The sequence below is a fragment of the Eubalaena glacialis genome, chromosome 2 (genome assembly GCF_028564815.1).
Source record: "Eubalaena glacialis isolate mEubGla1 chromosome 2, mEubGla1.1.hap2.+ XY, whole genome shotgun sequence".
Taxonomy (NCBI): Eukaryota; Metazoa; Chordata; class Mammalia; order Artiodactyla; family Balaenidae; genus Eubalaena; species Eubalaena glacialis.
In genome coordinates this window covers 43,016,965-43,036,493 of record NC_083717.1, presented here as the reverse complement: position 1 = coordinate 43,036,493, position 19,529 = coordinate 43,016,965, and the positions used below count along the sequence as shown (strand labels likewise).

The window sequence follows — 19,529 nt, the reverse complement described above, 5'->3', positions numbered from 1 at the left end:
ATAAATATATTGGAAAAGTATAAAAACACACATGAATGTAAAACACCAAATTTATGACCGTGGTGATCATCACTCCTCAGGAGGAAGAAGAATAGCATCAAGAAGGGCAACGGAGTGAGTGATGTTTAATCTATATTAAAATCTGAAGTCAATGTAGCATAGTTTGTGATTTTACAAATCTAGGTGCTCTGAATAGGGTTGTTGGTGTTATTCTCTATTCTCCACATATTTGATATATTTCATGATGGAATAAAAAGGAAAAGAAAGGAGACAAAACAACTGTTATGGGCAGGTGATAGGCTGGTATAACAATAACAAGGGGAAACTGTTAGAACTAATAAAAGAGCTCGGTTAGAGACAAAACAAACATCCCCAAATCAACAGGATTTCTACTGATCTGCAATAACCTGGGTAAATGTCTGATGGAGGAACAGCAATCCCATTTTCAGTAGCCAATTAGTTGTGAAATATTCAGGAAGAAGCTCTATAAGAACTATGCAGGACCTAGATTAAATTACAAAATTTTGCTGAGATATTTTATTAACTCTGAAGGCTGATGGACATTACATATCAATATTATGACTTTCAGATGTGGAATCAGAGGCTTAAACAGGTCGGTCAGAGGTGGCTCAGCTATTTACTGACCCATCAAGGCTTGGAACCCAAGTCCCTCAAGCCTTGGCTACTTCCTCAGACCTGAAGCCAGAAGGTACATTTAACACATTTCCCCACCCTTGCCAGCTTCGCAGAGATTTACTGTCCTGAAACACACCCACTGCAGATGAAGAAAATTCCTACTGATGCCCCACTAAAAAATGCTTTTAACAGTGTGGGTAGCATTTGTGATGTGTGAAATCAACCTTCTCTCTTCTAGATAGGCATTTGCTTGCTTTCTCTCTGCTCTCCCTGCTAAAAGTAATCTTCCCCCATGTGTGATAGTCAATAAAGTAAATAATTTTATTTAAATTTTTAATCAGCAAAGTGTGGATAAAGTCAAAGGGGGAATACTAGTACGAATGGGGACAATGCCCCATCCAAGCTAAAGAACTTGAAGAATTTAACTCTCCAAAGAGGCTCAAGGTTTCCGAAGGTGGCATGTTTTCTAGTTTATGACCAGCAGATGGCAGCATAACTCAAGAAAAGAAACCAGGTTCAATTCCTTAGATTGGTTTCAAAGGTTCCTAATCTTTTTCCAAGGAGAAAAACACGGTTTTTATTCAAACAAATTGCTGGGGTAAAAATTATGAGCTTCAAGTGACAGTGGTATCCCCTGGTTAAAAAACTGAATGACATATATATGACAAGTTAAAATGAACTCACTGCAACTTCTGAAGGAATTTATACTTTAATAATCACACAAAAACATTTGTATGCATTTGAAACACAGAAACATGGTAGAACACCTGTGTGTGCAGAATATTTACATCCACTCCCAGACAATCATTGGCCTGCTTATGCATTCGCAGACCCTTAACAATAACTCTATTGTTCCCTGGGGTCCTGGTTCCACAGATGAGACCACCGCCTTCCTCAAGCCTTAAGCTTTGGGAGGCTCGGATCTTTTAAAAGGACGGACTGGAGCAGAAGTTCCCATTTTCTGGGTAGCTAAGTCTTAGAACTGCAAAACCTACTTTTAAAAATCATAACAGCTCTGGCATTGCAATTAACTTTTTAATGCAGAAAACACCATGTAAAACAGGGCCTTTGTGGGAATGGAGAGTTTCCCAGGTAGACGATATTTGTAGTTGTCAAGGGTACGGGATTGGAGTCTGAATGCATGAATTGGTGAGAGATATTTCTAATCTATTCACATTAGCTGTGTGATTTGGGCAAGCAACTCAACCTCTCTAAGCTTGTTTCCCGACCTGTAAAAGAGAAAGCACATTTCTTGCCTCCTGGAGTTTCTGTGAGGATTAAACGAGATAATCTCTGAAAGGCACTTAAGGAAGCACCTGGCACACAGAAGTGTCATTACCGTCGTCATTATTACTAACATCACAATAGAGTATCACTGAACATTGGCAACTTCATAGATGAGGTCTCTTTTAGTGAATTCGTCTCTGCAGGGAATAACGTCATATCATGGGTGACATCTAGCCATCCATAATGTCCCTTAGTTTTCAACATTTCCAAAGCGTTCTAATAAAGAAGGGCAACATTTCTTCCTTGGCAATGCCAACGCAAGATCTCTGGGCTTATATTGAAGAGCCCTGACGGTGAGAAATCCTGGGGAGAATTGCCATCCACCAACCACTAGCCTTCGAGCTGCCATCCCTGGAGTGGCCACTCTCAGCAGATTCCAGGAACCGAAGTGTCCCCACCGAGAGCAGGTGCATACATGGGCACATGAAGGTGGAGATGTTTATGACTGAGCCTCAGCATTTAAAAAAATCATCTGAAAATCTGAATTCCATGTCCACGGATAGTCGGTCCTAACTTTCCTGCCCCAAAGGCCTTATATTTGTAGAAATAACATTCCCCTTTTCGTGTCACACTTTCTTTCTCATCCTAAATAACAGTGAACATTTGCTAAGGTCTGGCTGGTAAGAACATATGGACTAGACTGCCCAAGCCACCTTCCTTGGACTTCACCCAGACATACACTTCTTTCTCACAGTCACAGGCATGGCCACTTAGACACACAGGTGGGTGCGGGCTGGGGAAGTAGAACCGAGTCGGAGGAGAAAATTCATGGTGATTATTCTTGCACAGACACATTAACTTGGGGGCAGTTTATACCACTGACACTGGGCTGTGGTGTTTCTGGTGTATCACGCCCTCGCCTGACCCAGTGAACCTGCTAAGGATAATTCAAGAAAGGAAACAGCAGAGGTGAACATGCTCAGTTTAGTGGAGCATGTGGCCTGGGGGAAACTGTCCTGCCCTGACCCATTTGGGGCCTTCAGAGGGCAACCTCAAAGAGGTGTTCTTAAAGCCCAACAGGCTGGACTATCCATCTCAGTGTCCCAGGAGTAGGAAGAGGAGGAGTCAAACAGATTGAGGGCAGGACTCTTCTAACACTCCACTCATTTTTTCCCCAAAGCAGAACAACATTCTTGATGACAATGGGCCATGCCAATTGATGCTTGGACGTAATATTAGGTGAAAGAATAACATAAGAGAGTGTTATATTGGCCTCTGGATTTGCTTCTGAAGAAGCATCCAGGATCAAAGAAAAATCTCAACAGCCAGGCTGTGAGTTGGTACAGGACCTCAGTGGTGAGAGCTCTGGGACCTCTCTCCAGGCAGGCATCATTGAGGGGCTCTCTGTGCATCACCATTAAAGATGCTAGGTCTCAGGAGAGATGATTTGGTTGACCCTCCTTGGATGAATCAACCTTAGCCAGGATGACAGGGGACGGCACAGTACAGACAGAGCCACCAGGGGCACTGTCGAGTCTCTGGCAGCCATGGTAAGCTGTGATGCTCCACCAGCCTTGGAGGTCAATCCTCGCCATATTGAATTCTTATCTTCCCAATGGCTCTCTCCCCAAGACAGTCCCCACACACAGTCCCCTTGATCTGAGGAAAGCCCATGATCTCCCACTTACTTGTCATTCACAAGTTTCCCATGTTGGTGAATCTGATTTTCCATTGTGAAGTTGATTGTGACACCATACACATGCTCATCGTGAAATACCTTCATTTTGGACTTGTATGCTTCATCTTGAAAATACCGGATCATATCAGGGAACCAAACTGTAAGTCCATAATAACTGTAATACAGAAGACAGAATATTTGAGCAGCAACGCCATCAGAGACTGCATTCATGACTTGATGTAAATCAAGCCCATTTTAAATGTATCAGTATGGTTCATTAGAAATATCTAATAATATAACTCATCATATTAATAGATCTAAGGGAAAAAAATCATGACTATATCCATAGATGCCAAAAAGGTATTTGATAAAAAACGACATTCATTCCCAATAAAAACAACAATAGATTAGGAATTCATGGATGCTTCCTTAGCATGTAAAAATATATAAATCTCAGCTCAAAAGGCAGGATCTTTCTTAATGAGGAAACACTGCAGTAATTACCACTAACATAAGAAACAAGACCAGGATACGCATTATCAGCACTACCATTTAACACTAAGTGGTAGGTCTTAGCTAACTCAGCTACTCATGAGAAAGAACATAGGAATATAAAGTTGCAAAGCAAGAGGTAAAACTATCTGGAGGGCAAAGAGCAGAAGCAAGAAGAACTACAATCTTACAACCTGTGGAACAAAAACCACATTCACAGAAAGATATACAAGATGAAAAGGCAGAGGGCTATGTACCAAAAGAAGGAACAAGATAAAACCCCAGAAAAAAACTAAATGAAATGGAGATAGGCAATCTTCCAGAAAAGAATTCAGAATAACAATAGTGAAGATGATCCAGGACCTCGGAAAAAGAATGGAGGCAAAGATCGAGAAGATGCAAGAAATGTTTAACAAAGACTTAGAAGAATTAAAGAACAAACAAACAGAGATGAGCAATACAATAACTGAAATGAAAAATACACTAGAAGGAATCAATAGCAGAATAACTGAGGCATAAGGACGGATAAGTGACCTGGAAGACAGAAGGGTGGAATTCACTGCTGTGGAAGAGAATAAAGAAAAAAGAATGAAAAGAAATGAAGGCAGCCTAAGAGACCTCTGGGAAAACATGAAACACAACAACATTCGCATTATAGGGGTCCCAGAAGGAGAAGAGAGAAAGAACGGACCCGAGAAAATATTTGAAGAGATTATATTTGAAAACTTCCCTAACATGGAAAAAGAAATAGCCACCCAAGTCCAGGAAGTGCAGAGAGGCCCATACAGGATAAACCCAAGGAGAAACATGCCGAGACAAATAGTAATCAAACTGGCAAAAATTAAAGACAAAGAAAAATTATTGAAAGCAGCAAGGGAAAACTGACAAATAACATAAAAGGGAACTCCCATAAGGTTAACAGCTGATTTCTCAGCAGAAACTCTACAAGCCAGAAGGGAGTGGCATGATATACTTAAAGTGATGAAAGGGAAGAAGCTACAACCAAGATTACTCTACACAGCAAGGATCTCATTCAGATTTGTTGGAGAAATCAAAAGCTTTACAGACAAGCAAAAGCTAAGAGAATTCAGCACCACCAAACCAGCTCTACAACAAATGCTAAAGGAATTTCTCTCAGTGGGAAGCAAAAGAGAAGAAAAGGACCTACAAAAACAAACCCAAAACAATTCAGAAAATGGTCATAGGAACATACATATTGATAATTACCTTAAACGTGAATGGATTAAATGCTCCAACCAAAGACACAGGCTTGCTGAATGGATACAAAAACAAGACCCATTTATATGCTGTCTACAAGAGACCCACTTCAGACCTAGGGACACATACAGACTGAAAGTGAGGGGATGGAAAAAGATATTCCATGCAAATGGAAATCAAAAGAAAGCTGGAGTAGCAATACTCATATCAGATAAAATAGACTTTAAAATAAAGAATGTTACAAGAGACAAGGAAGAACACCACGTAATGATCAAGCGATCAATCCAAGAAGAAGATATAACAATTATAAGTATATATGTACCGAACATAGGAGCACCTCAATACATAAGGCAACTGCTAACAGCTATAAATGAGGAAATCGACAGTAACACAATAATAGTGGGGGACTTTAACACCTCACTTACACCAATGGACAGATCATCCAAAATTAAAATAAATAAGGAAACAGAAGCTTTAAATGACATTCCATCCAAAAACAGCAGATTACACTTTCTTCTCAAGTGCTCATGGAACATTCACCAGGATAGATCACATCTTAGGTCACAAATCAAGCCTCAGTAAATTAAGAAAATTGAAATCATACCAAGCATCTTTTCTGACCACAACGCTATGAGATTAGAAATCAATTACAGGGAAAAAAACGTAAAAAACACAAACACATGGAGGCTAAACAATACGTTACTAAATAACCAAGAGATCACTGAAGAAATCAAACGGGAAATCAAAACATACATAGAGACAAATGACGATGAAAACACGATGATCCAAAACCTATGGGATGCGAGAGGGCAGACAGCAGAAGCAAGAAGGACTACAATCCTGTAGCCTGTGGAACAAAAACCACATTCAAAGAAAGATAGACAAGATGAAAAGGGAAGGAAGATACACAAGATGAAGAGGGAAGTTTATAGCTATACAAGCCTACCTCAAGAAACAAGAAAAATCTCAAATAAACAATCTAACTTTACACCTAAAGGAACTAGAGAAAGAAGAACCAACAAAACCCAAAGTTAGCAGAAGGAAAGAAATCATAAAGATCAGAGCAGAAATAAATGAAATAGAAACAAAGAAAACAATAGCAGAGATCAATAAAACTAAAAGCTGGTTCTTTGAGAAGGTAAACAAAATTGATAAACCATTAGCCAGACTCATCAAGAAAAAGAGGGAGAGGACTCAAATCAATAAAATTAGAAATGAAAAAGGAGAAGTTACAACAGACACCACAGAAATACAAAGCCTCCTAAGAGACTACTACAAGCAATTCTATGCCAATAAAATGGACAACCGGGAAGAAATGAACAATTTCTTACAAAGGTGTAACTTTCCAAGACTGAACCAGGAAGAAATAGAAAATATGAACAGACCAATCACAAGTAATGAAATTGAAACTGTGATGAAAAATCTTCCAACAAAAAAAAGTCCGGGACCAGATGGCTTCACAGGGAATTCTATCAAACATTTAGACAAGAGCTAACCCCCATCCTTCTCAAACTCTTCCAAAAAATTGCGGAGGAAGGAACACTCCAAAACTAATTCTATACGGCCACCATCACCCTCATACCAAAACCAGACAAAGATACTACACAAAAAGAAAATTGCAGACCAATATCACTGATGAATAGAGAGCAAAAATCCTCAACAAAATACTAGCAAGCAGAATCCAAAAACACATTAAAAGGATCATACACCATGATCAAGTGGGATTTATCCCAGGGATGCAAGGATTCTTCAATATACACAAATCAATCAATGTAATACACCATATTAACAAACTGAAGAATAAAAACCATATGATCATCTCAGTAGATGCAGAAAAAGCTTTTGACAAAATTCAACACCCATTTATGATAAAAACTCTCCAGAAAGTGGGCATAGAGGGAACTTACCTCAACATAATAAAGGCCATATACGACAAACCCACAGCAAACATCATTCTCAATGGTGAAAAACTGAAAGCATTTCCTCTAAGATCAGGAACAAGACAAGGATGTCCACTCTCACCACTATTATTCAACATAGGTTTGGAAGTCCTAGCCATGGCAATCAGAGAAGAAAAAGAAATAAAAGGAATCCAAATTGGAAAAGAAGAAGTAAAACTGTCACTGTTTGCAGATGACATGATACTATACATAGAGAATCCTAAAGAGGCCACCAGAAAGCTACTAGAGCTAATCAGTGAATTTGGTGAAGTTGCAGGATACAAAATTAATGCACAGAAATCTCTTGCATTCTTATACACTAATGATGAAAAATCTGAAAGAGAAATTAAGGAAACACTCCCATTTACCACTGCAACAAAAAGAATAAAATACCTAGGAATAAACCTACCTAAGGAGACAAAAGACCTGTATGCAGGAAACTATAAGACACTGATGAAAGAAATTAAAGATGATACCAACAGATGGAGAGATGTACCATGTTCTTGGATTGGAAGAATCAATATTGTGAAAATGACTATACTACCCAAAGCAATCTACAAATTCAGTGCAATCCCTATCAAATTACTGATGGCTTTTTTTATGGAACTGGAACAAAAAATCTTAAAATTTGTATGGAGGCACAAAAGACCCCGAATAGCCAAAGCAGTCTTTAGGGGAAAAAACGGAGCTGGAGGAATCAGACTCCCTGACTTCAGATTATAGTACAAAGCTACAGTAATCAAGACAATATGGTACTGGCACAAAAACAGAAACATAGATCAATGGAACAAGATAGAAAGCCCAGAGATAAACCCACGCACATATGGTCCACTAATCTATGACAAAGGAGGCAAGGATATACAGTGGAGAAAAGACAGTCTCTTCTATAGTGGTGCTGGGAAAACTGGACAGCTACATGTAAAAGAATGAAATTAGAACACTCCCTAACACCATACACAAAAATAAACTCAAAATGGATTAGAGACCTAAATGTAAGACCGGACACTATAAAACTCTTAGAGGAAAACATAGGAGGAACACTCTTTGACATAAATCATAGCAAGATCTTTTTTGATCCACCTCCTAGAGTAATGGAAATAAAAACAAAAATAAACAAATGGGACCTAATGAAACTTCAAAGCTTTTGCACAGCAAAGGAAACCATAAACAAGACCAAAAGACAACCCTCAGAATGGGAGAAAATATTTGCAAATGAATCATCGGACTAAGGATTAATCTCCAAAATATATAAACAGCTCATGCAGCTCAATATTAAAAAAACAAACAACCCAATCCAAAAATGGGAAGAAGACCTAGATAGACATTTCTCCAAAGAAGACATACAGATGGCCAAGAAGCACATGAAAAGCTGCTCAACATCACTAATCATTAGAGAAATGCAAATCAAAACCACAATGAGGTATCACCCCACACCAGTCAGAATGGCCATCATCAAAAATTTTACAAACAATAAATGCTGGAGAGGGTGTGGAGAAAAGGGAACCTTCTTGCACTGTTGGTGGGAATGTAAATTGATACAGCCACTATGGAGAACAGTATGGAGCTTCCTTAAAGAACTAAAAATAGAACTACCATATGCTCCAGCAATCCCACTACTGGGCATATACCCTGAGAAAACCATAATTCAAAAGGACACATGTACCCCAATGTTCATTGCAGCACCATTTACAATAGCCAGGACATGGAAACAACCTAAATGTCCATCAACAGATGAATGGATAAAGAAGATGTGGCACATATATACAATGGAATATTACTCAGCCATAAAAAGAAACGAAATTGAGTTATTTGTAGTGAAGTGGATGGACCTAGAGTCTGTCCTACAGAGTGAAGTAAGTCAGAAAGAGAAAAACAAATAGCGTATGCTAACACATATATATGGAATCTAAAAAAAAAAAATGGTTCTGAAGAACCTAGGGGCATGATAGGAATAAAGACACAGACGTAGAGAATGGACTTGAGGACACGGGGAGGGGGAAGAGTAAGCTGGGACGAAGTGAAAGAGTGGCATTGACATATATACATTACCAAATGTAAAATAGATAGCTAGTGAGAAGCAGCCGCATAATACAGGGAGATCATCTTGGTCCTTTATGACCACCTAGAGGGGTGGGATAGGGAGTGTGGGATGGAGACACAAGAGGGAGCGGATATCGGGATACATGTGTATGTATAGCTGATTCACTTTGTTATACATCAGCAACTAACACAACAATGTAAAGCAATTATACTCCAATAAAGATGTAAAAAAATAATAATAAAAAAAATTTTTTTAATAAAATAAAAATTAAAAAAAAAAAGGATCAGAAATTTCCTAGTTGTAGAAGCCACTAGAGTTGGTTGCCTGTTACTTAGAGCCAAAATCATCCAATCTGACACAGACTCTGTGAGTTAGAACCAACTGTAACCCTCAGTGTATAGATGAGGCACCTGAAGCACAAGGAAATTAGTGAACTTAAGGAAGACAGAGCTTACCTTAAAGCCATGGTGAACCAGACCACGGCCAGAATCAGTGTGTTCATCCTGTAGGGCCCCATCACACAGTACAGAGCATTTTCCCAGACCTATAACACACAGAAGAGATGGGCTGTTAAAGGCAGAAATTTGTGACTTGGAAGAGCTCATTTTTAATATTTTCTATTTAATTGCCTAGGAACCCATGGAGAGAATGGGCAACCATTATCTTCCAGAGGCAGCAATTCTGCTCAAATAACAAGGAAAGCCTCTTCTCTTCTTACTGGCTGGTCTCAACTTCTAACAGTCTTGTAGCATCTGGGAACACAACAATGCTCCATGCATGTGACAAAAAGCACACGGAGTGGAGATGTCAAGGCAGTGAATAGCTTTGAGTAGTGAGTTCTGCTCCCCACCAGTGGGAATGGGTGATATTCCAAACATTGAACCACCCTACACCAAGAAGGTCATCCAGGCTCAGGAGACTCTGGCCATTGACTGCCTCAGTGTTCAATAGTTGATTCACCTCATAGGAGCTTTGCCCTTCATGAAGACTTTCTCAGAAATCACCAACAAATCTCAAAGGGGTCATTTCTTTAACCCACTCCTTTCTTCCTATGGGTTATTTAAGGAGAAGGTGCTAGAGAGAAAGGTGTTTACTCAGACTAGACATTGCACTTATATTCAAAATCTCTGCCTTGGGGAGGAAGAACAAAGAAAAGAAACAAAGGATTATAGTTTGTGGCTCAAAGGCTCACAGGTAAGCATGGGCTAGGACCCGAAAGTCCCTATCCAAGGTTGCTTCCTGCCCACCACACTGTCTTGGGTTGATGGGGATGTTCAAGATCTCTATTCTTCATCCACTGACGTTACAGATTTCCATAGAGCCTCCCTCTCAACAACCCCAGGTCCCCAGTTGTACCTGCTTGAAAGTGGTCTTGAATCTGACTAGCCAGCGCTGGTACCAAGTCCCGGTTGAACTTTGGATCTCAATGAATTCATCCATTTGCTTGGGAGTTTTAATGTTGGAAACCTGTAAAGCAAAGATGGGCTAGAGAATCTTAACCCCACTTTGACTTTTCAATTCTTAGTTTAATGTAACTGACTTTATTAACTTACTTAGGGCTAGAGGAGCTTTTGGTGACCCTACAGTTCAGTAATTCTTAACCAAAATTGTACATAGTATCTCTTTAGGGATCTTTCTCAGGTGGCTATGTCCCACTGCAGACAAAATGAATCAGAGTTTTTTCACTCAATTATGGCTTTGGGAAATACGCTGAATTCCTGTTTATATCTGATTTGCCCATAGTAGAATTGACTTCACCTTAAAATTCACAAGTCTATCCTTAATGGATACTAACATCACAGAAGTCTAGAACCCATATAGGCAACAGTGTGTGTGTGTGTTTGTGTGTGTGTGTTAGGAAAGGGGGTTTGCTATGTAAGACATTTTTAAAACACAGCAGAATAAAAGACATTATGTCCTCCTTCTGCACAGCAAAGGAAATCATCAACAAAATGAAAAGGCAACTTACTGAATGGGAGAAAATACTTGCAAATCATATATCTGATAAGAGACTAATATCCAAAATATAAAAAGAACTCATGCAACTCAATAGCAAAAAAAAAAAAAAAAAAAAAGATCCAATTAAAAAATGGACAGAGCATTTACAGACAGTTCTGGGTGTACTCTGATGCTTTTGTAAATATGTTCCTATAAAAGGGTTTCATCTTCAGGAAATTCATGGAAAAGACTCTGACAAGTACAGGTTTCTGGTACCTGACTGTACTGTTGAACTGAATGAATAAACATTTTCAGAACTCTAATGAAAAATTGATGAGCTCATAAAAGTGCTAACAAAAGATCAAGATAAAAAAAAAATTAATTACATGGGACTGAGTGAACTGATGAGGATGAGTATAATTTTTGTGACTTTCTGGTTGAATTTAAAAAAAAGAAAAAATCCCACAAGGACTCAGAGGCAAAGAATATACAAATCAATTTTCACTGCAAAGTAAAGGAGCTGTTACAATGGAGGATTACTGGACTGAATGTCAATATTATGACATAGTATGAGTGTGTTTCATGTTTGGTAATTGCAATCATTGTTGCTTTTGTTGTGGTCATCCATGTACAATGCTTGGTGTCAGTCTATTTACCTCTCGTAAAAATAAAATACAGTGTGTGTGAAAAAAAAAAAAAATGGACAGAGGATCTGAATAGACAGTTTTCCAAAGAAGACATACAGACGGCCAACAGGTACGTGAAAAAAATGCTCAACATCACTAATCATCAGGGAAATGCAAATCAAAACTACAATGAGATATCACCTCATACCTGCTAGAATGGTTATTATCAAAAAGACAAGAAATAACAAGTGCTGACAAGGATGTGGGGAAAAGGAAATCCTTCTGCATTGTTGGTGGGGATGTAAATTGGTGCAGCTACTATGGGAAGTAGTATAGAGGTTCTATAATTAAATTAAAAATAGAACTACCATATGATCCAGCAATTCGACTTCTGGGTATATATCCGAAGGAAATGAAAACACTAACTCTAAAAGATATCTGCATTCCCATGTTCACTGCAGTATTATTTATAAAAGTGAAGATATGGAAACAACCTAAGTGGCCATCAACAGGTGAATGGATAACGATGTGATATACACCCACCGACGCAAACACACACACAATGGAATACTACCCAGCCACAAAAAATTTTTAAAAAAAAATCTTGCCAGTTGCGACAACATGGATGGACATCGAGGGCATTATGTAAGTGAAATAAGTCAGACAGAGAAAGACAAATACCCTATGATCCCACTTGTATTTGGAATCAAACAAACAAACAAAACAAAACAGAAACAGAAAACCAAGCTCATAGATACAGAGAACAGACTGGTGGTTCCCACAGGGGAGAGGGTGTGGGGGGTGGATAAAATAGAAGAAAAGCGTCAAAGGTACAAATTTTCAGTTATAAAATAAGTCATGGGGATGTAACGTAGAGCATGGTGACTATAGTTAATAATACAGTATTCATTACTTGAAAGTTGCTAAGAAAGTAAATCTTAAAAGTCCTCATCACAAGAAAAAAAATTTTTGTAAATGTGTGGTGACAGACGGTAACGAGACTTATTGTGGTGATCATTTTGCAATGTATACAAATAACTGAATCATTATGTGGTGCACCTGAAACTAATATAATGTTATCTGTCAATTATACCTTAATTTTTAAAAAGAGAGAGAAATTATGTCCTCCTTGCTACCCCTGGTTTTCCTGGAGGAAATCAAAGAGATAGGGAATGGGAATAAGGCTGTATATCTCAGGGCTCCCCCCAGGGCCCCGGAAAGTGTTAATTTGTCCAATGTCAGCAGGTAGCCCCAAGGAGTAATCCTGACTCATTAAGACAGTGATTTTCAGTTTAATCAATGTTTAAGACAACCATTGCATTCCATAACTAACCATCATGTTAAGGAGATTCTTGACCACACAAACTCTTAGCCAAGTTATCAAGGTCCGTGCATGCAGACCAATTCAGAGGGAAATAGAAGAGTGTACTCAAAAAATTCAAAACCAGTTTCTATCACCTCCTCCAACAAACCTTTCTTTCTACGGAGAAAAGGCTTTAGTCGTAAGTGTCTCCATCTCTTTCTTCAGCCAAGGGACTGAGAATGGGAGGAGACAAAGAGAGAGAGATGAGGCTGGATATCCACAGGGGAAAATACAGTCCCTGAATTAGGGACAATTGCTTCTTTAATTCCCAAGCACTGAGCCTAGGATGGCTTGGCTTTGTTTTTCTAAACCCTGAAAACAGTGGTTCTTAAACTCTTGGGAGGGCTGGATACCCCTTTGAGAACCTGGTAAAAGCATAGGTGCTCTTCCTAAAACTCACAGGTATATAAGCATGCCAGAGCCTCCTGGGCTGGTCCTGCCATTCCTGGGTATGTGGCCTTTGCAAACCCTCTTCTGCCCGGGCCCAGACAGGGACACAGGAGAGGGAACGCAGCAGGCCCTCCAGTGAGACTCTTGGCTGGAACTGGTCTTTGTGTTATTAGGTACCCCAGGGAGTCCAAGAACCCAGCTGCAGCCGAAAGAGGCCGAGGAGAAGGTTGACCCCAAGTCAGGAAGCACATTAAGAATCACACTAAATGGGACTTCCCAGCAGTCCAGTGGTTAAGACTCTGTGCTTGCACCGCAGGGGGTGTGGGTTCAATCCCTGGTCAGGGAACTAAGATCCCATGTGCCTGAGGTGCGGAGGGGGAAGGGGAGGGGGGAAGGGGAGGGGGGAAGGGGAGGGGGGAAGGGGAGGGGGGAAGGGGAGGGGGGAAGGGGAGGGGGGAAGGGAGGGGGAGGGGGAGGGGAGGGAGGGGGAGGGAGAGGGGAGGGAGGGGGAGGGAGAGGGGAGGGAGGGGGAGGGAGAGGGGAGGGAGGGGGAGGGAGGGGGAGGGAGGGGGAGGGGAGGGAGGGAGGGGGGAGGGAGGGGGAGGGAGGGGGAGGGAGGGGGAGGGGAGGGAGGGAGGGGGAGGGGAGGGGAGGGAGGGAGGAAATGCAAATTTTGTCTTTGCTTTGCTCCTGGGAAAAAATAACACCCTATTCCCTAGGGATCTGGGAGTGGGTGTGTTGACAATTTGCAAGCATAATTACTCTAATTTACAGTTAACTAGGATACTTGGCTTTGCTTCAGTCTAAAGTAGAATACAGTCTGTGTGGTCTGTGTTCGCCCCAGCCTTGCAGAGCATGGGTTCTCAGGGGAATACTTCAACCCACCCCCTTTCCAAAGGTGTCTCAGTGGACACCTGCCAGGGGGCTGTTCAGAAGCTTGTGAGGTAGCGAATGGGGCTGCTGAAAGCCAGGGCTCTGTAGGGGAGGGGAAAGTATTCCTCTACCCTCTTAGGCTCCCTGGCTGGGTCTGGAAGTTAAACTGGCAAAGAGAGATTAACAGGAGTAAAGCATCCACATTTTACTGAATTTTTACATGTCCGTGGGAGCCTTCACAAGAGAATGAAGCCCCGAAGAAGTGACCAGCCCAGGAAGTTTTTATACCTTGTAGGAGCAGTACATTTGTGAAGAACTGACAAGTCAAAGGGATTTGGGCTAGGGTGAATAAATGGTGAAGAAGTAATTAGGACGATAAGGGTTAGTTTAACAAGGTTTGTTGATACAGCCTTCTTGGCCCTAAGTTCCCCATCTCTGCTGAGAACAACGTCTTCTTTCCTCCTGGTGCAGGGAGAGCACCTTCCATCTGGGAGATTTATGGCCTGTTTCAGGGAAGAAGGGGGAGCAGGGGGAGGTCAGAGTGACATTTCTACTTCTGCTGTTTTCTCAAACTCCTTCAGCTTACAATATTCAATATGCCGAGGTGGCATATTTTGGGGTATCATGTCCTGAACCCCATCAGCTCCAAGGTGGATGTGAGGAGGGCCACATCCAGGGCTCACCATGAACACTAAGAGCCTGGCCTACCCTAAGCTCTTCCTCCAGGCCCCTGAGCATGTTTACTATGGGTACCGTCTACAGAGGGGAGCGCACAGGATCATAGCAGACGACCCCATTCAGCAGGGCTGAGAATCACTCCTGACTCCAGCCACTGCCCAGCTGTCTGAGGTCAGGAACACTTTCCAGCTGTTTTTCTTTTCTTTTTTTTTTTTTCCTGGCCCATCCAGTCATCCTCTTCTACAAAATTACTATGATCGTCAAGTCAGTATGGAAATGCTGAGCCCGTGACCTTTTTAATTCCCTTTTCCTGAGAAAGGGTGAAATCTACTAAAAGCAGAGGTTATACCCAAAGACTCAGTAACATCTCCTAGGAATAAGCAGGAGCTTGGAGAGAAGGCTATAGAATGGGTGGGGGTGGGAGGCAGTACTGAACCAAGCATACCCAGACCCCAGGGGACAGGGTGCTCCTGCTAACATCTGGGGTCCAGACCTGCAGTCCAGCTGCAGCATTAAAATCCATCACAGGGAGCGGCGGGGATGGGAGGTTGGGAGAACCATCAATTCCCTTATCATCTTTCATTTGGAATAGTTCTGCTAATTGTGCGTCTTCTTCCTTTTTTTTTTAAGTGTGGGAAATTTTTAATAAGAAAGTTAATTGAGGAAGGATTAAGAAAATGAACTAGCTAAAAGTTATACTTTCAATTACATTTTGTTTATCCAACCGGGAAGTCTATAAATATTGTTAATGGTGCTTCTTAATAAATGTTTGTGATAAAAGGACTGGTCCCATATTTTAGATAATTTTAGGAGCGTTGGAATTGGGGAAATATGCCACTGGACAACTTTCTATAAAATCTGTTATTTGAGTTTATTTATTAAAAAATATGACATAAAATATTTGGATAATAGTTAACATCTATGTAGTATTTACTCCAAGCCAGGCACAGTTTAGGTGCTTGATTTTAATCCTTACCATAACTGTATTTATAGACATTGTTATCCCTCTTTTCCCAATGAAGAAAATAAGGCACGGACAGTACCTTGCCTAAGGCCACACAGCTAGAACATGTTAAAACCAGGATATGGGCCCAGACTGGTCTGGCTTCAGATTATAGATTCTTAGCTGCTATGGGGTCCTGCCGGAGAATCAGAGGTTTCAAGTAACAGGTTAACAAGAAGAAGTGTTTTACTCCAGACTCAAATTATGGAAGCCAAAGAAGCAAAAGCAGTGAGTTGGAGTAGGTGGGAGTTAACTCAGGAAGGCTTCCTTGAAGAAATGGATTTGGAGTTGGTCTAAAAGGGGGTCATGCAGACAGGTACACAGGGACCCTGCCATGGGTATTCCTCGTGGTTGGCCACAGCTAGGTGGGAAGAGCACAGTTCATGGTAACTAACAGGACATCCTCATGGAAACTGCCATTGGCTAGTTTTTCACTTTTTAAACTAGTGAGAAGGAAAATCCAGGCTAACAGCCAATGCTGGTAAGGATGCTGAGAAACAGGTATCCTATCACTGGTGGTATCACAGATCATTGCAACCCTACTGAAATGTAATTTGCAATGCATCTCAAGAGCTATAAAAATACTCATGCTGTTTGAGCCACTCATTTTATTTCTAGGAGTCTACTCTTAGAAAACAAACCCAGAACATGAAAGGAAAGGAACTATGTGTAGGAAAAGGTTCATTGCAGCAATATTTGCAGGGACAAGGTAATAAAACAGGGCATATGAATCTCTAACATTGGGGACATGTTTACAAAAATTGTGTTAATGTTTCTAACATTAATGTCCATTAAAAGGATGATCGTGAATACTATGAGACACATATAGAATGCCTATAAGTACTCCTAAATAATCTATATGCATTGATATATGTAAATATATGTACATATGGTTATCCCCATATGAATACAGCTAGTTTTTCCCTTTGCCATTTTTGAACAATTAGCAGTACCAAGAAGGTATCCATCAAAATGCAAAGAATAATTATGATGCAGTAATAGGAATGTCAGGGGCTTTATTCCCCTTTTGACAAATTTTCTGAGAAGTGCTTATATAATAAAATTATTTTTTAACAAACCAAAGCAGTGAAGAGGTGAGGCCCCCTCCTGTTGGCATAGGTGACCATGCACTCACCGTGAACACCTTCTCTGGGGCCCCCTTAGCCCTCATGTTGGTGTCGTGGACGTGCTTGAGAATCATCCAGGCTTCGTCGTGTTTGCCCATCTGGTAGAACCAAGGAAAGAGACATGAACAGTCTTTTGCTGATTAGGGGTGGAAAACCCTACAAGCCCAACAGGTGCTGATACCCAAGTCTGAGGCGATTAGCCATGGATGTGTTACTATCTAGGGCTTGTGAAAGACTAGGACAAGTTTCTGTCGCAGCCCATCTTGGAAGAATAATAAGGTTGTACCTTCCAGGTGTAAATGTTGGGTATTATTATCATTATAGGCTATGAGTAACTACTCGTAGTTTAAGGTTGAATAGACTGCAGGGTGGGAGCCATGTTCCTCCCTGGCAGGACAAAGCAAAGACACAACATGTGATGGGTTGAACTGTGTCCCCAACCCTAAAAATATGTTGAAGTTCTAGCCGCCAATACCCCAGAATGTGACCTTATTTGGAAGCAGGGTTGCTGCAGATGTAATTAATTAAGATGAGGTCATACTGGGGTAGGGTGCACCCCTAATCCAACATGACTGGTGTCCTTATAAGAAGAAGCCCATGTGAAGACCCAGAGACACATAGAGAGAACACCGTGTGGTGACAAAGGCAGAGACTAGAGTGAAACAGCTGCAAGCCAAGGAATGCCAAAAAATGCAAGCAACCCACCAGAAGTTGAAAGAGGCAAGTAAAGATTGCCCTAAGGGCTTCCAAGGGAGTGTGGCCCTGCCAACACCTTGGTTGGCGACTTTTAGACAACAGACCTGTGAGACAATAAATTTCTGTTACTCTGAGCCCCTCGGTTTGTGTGCCTTTGTTAGAGCAGCCCTAGGAAACTCATATACAATGAAGGGTAACTTTTGAGATAAGCATGGATAAAAAACTTTTTGCTGCATCTGGAACCTGATCAATGGGATGAAAGAAGAAATTCAACAAGGAGGGTCAGTCTGCAGAAAGCTAGAAGGAGGCTTATAAGTAGACTCTGAGAATTGGGCTCCTATCGCCCCTCCACCAGCCCTGCCCGTCTGACCACCGCAAGCACGAGAGCCTCACCACCACCACCACCAAGCTGGAAACCTCATAGGACTCCGGGAGCAGCTTTCTGGAGGAGAGAGGTCCTGCAAAGCCAAGAGTCTTGAAAGGCTTGGGAGCAGTGACAGATTTACAGCCCAGCTCACAGCTGTAACATGGAAAAACTGCATGCAGCTTTGAAGAGCCTCATAATCAGGACCTCTGGGGAGAGTGGGTGCCAGAAGCATCCTCAGCAGAGCCCCCTCCAGCTCCACCCAGCCTCGGGGAGCAGTGCTGCCGCTCTGTGCTCAGTGAGCTCCTGAGTCCCTCCGGCTCTGGCAGTCCTTGGATCCCAGGCGTGCAACCATCACAATGGATTTAATGATGGGCCAGGTCAGCCAACATGAGACCAAGGGGCTGGAGCAGCAGGGCTAGCTCCTGTCGCTGTTCCATTGCCCTCACACGGGTTGGGGGTGCTGACTCACCTCTAGCAGAAACCTCGGGCTCTCTGGCATGAACTTCAGGGCCACCATGGACACAGTGCAGGGCAGAGCGCAGACGATGACAAACACTCTCCAGCTGTGGAAGTGGTAGTTGGTGCCCATGCTGAAGCCCCAGCCTGTGAAGAAGCAGTCAGAGGCTCTCTGACACACGGTCTTAGAGTGACCTTCAAGCACTGGCTTTCAAACCCTGGGGCACAAGAGCCTCACCTGGGGAGCAGGTTAACCTGCAGACTCCCCGGCTGTGCCCCCAAAGCCTCTGATTCTGAAAGGCGCTGGGAATCTGCATCTTGTCCACCCCGTAGGCAGACCTGGCCTAACACTTATGGGGCCTTGGGTAGGAGTACAAATGGAGGCACCATCCCATATTTCTATATATTCATTAAAATTTCAGTTAAACTGTTAGATAACAGATGTTCCATCCTCCTGCTTAACAATTAAGGAGCTGGAAGGCCAATCCCTGACATGCCCAAGACTCACCTTTACAGGACCCCCTTCTGTCCCCCCACCAGCCCCTCCTGTAGAATGAGGGGCCTCATGCCAACAGGTGTGGTCACACCACACACACCACTGTGGTGAGAGTGGGTGTCCTTGTCATGATCCCTTGAGTTTAGTGGGGAGTCCTAGGTCCTGAGTAGCCAGAGCATGATCTGGATGGAGTGGGGTTGTGGCCTTAGGGACGCACGTTGCCTCGTGGGAAGAGGTACAGCTGGAGGAAAGCCAGAGCAGGGCCTTATGTGACCCAGGGTTTT

At 41.9% G+C, this 19,529-nt stretch overlaps 1 protein-coding gene across 3 annotated transcripts in view; it reads right to left on the bottom strand.

Annotated features, from left to right (window-relative positions):
• The window catches only part of SV2B (synaptic vesicle glycoprotein 2B), a 77,718-nt gene that overhangs the window by 15,963 nt on the left and 42,226 nt on the right, over nt 1–19,529 (bottom strand). For all 3 annotated transcript variants that reach the window (XM_061181787.1, XM_061181788.1, XM_061181789.1), the window contains exons 4-8: nt 18,763–18,896; nt 17,239–17,328; nt 10,589–10,699; nt 9,688–9,776; nt 3,552–3,716 (exon numbers count right to left, since the gene is read on the bottom strand). In XM_061181787.1, the coding sequence (XP_061037770.1) occupies nt 3,552–3,716; nt 9,688–9,776; nt 10,589–10,699; nt 17,239–17,328; nt 18,763–18,896 (589 nt within the window). The remainder of the gene's footprint in view (nt 1–3,551; nt 3,717–9,687; nt 9,777–10,588; nt 10,700–17,238; nt 17,329–18,762; nt 18,897–19,529) is intronic.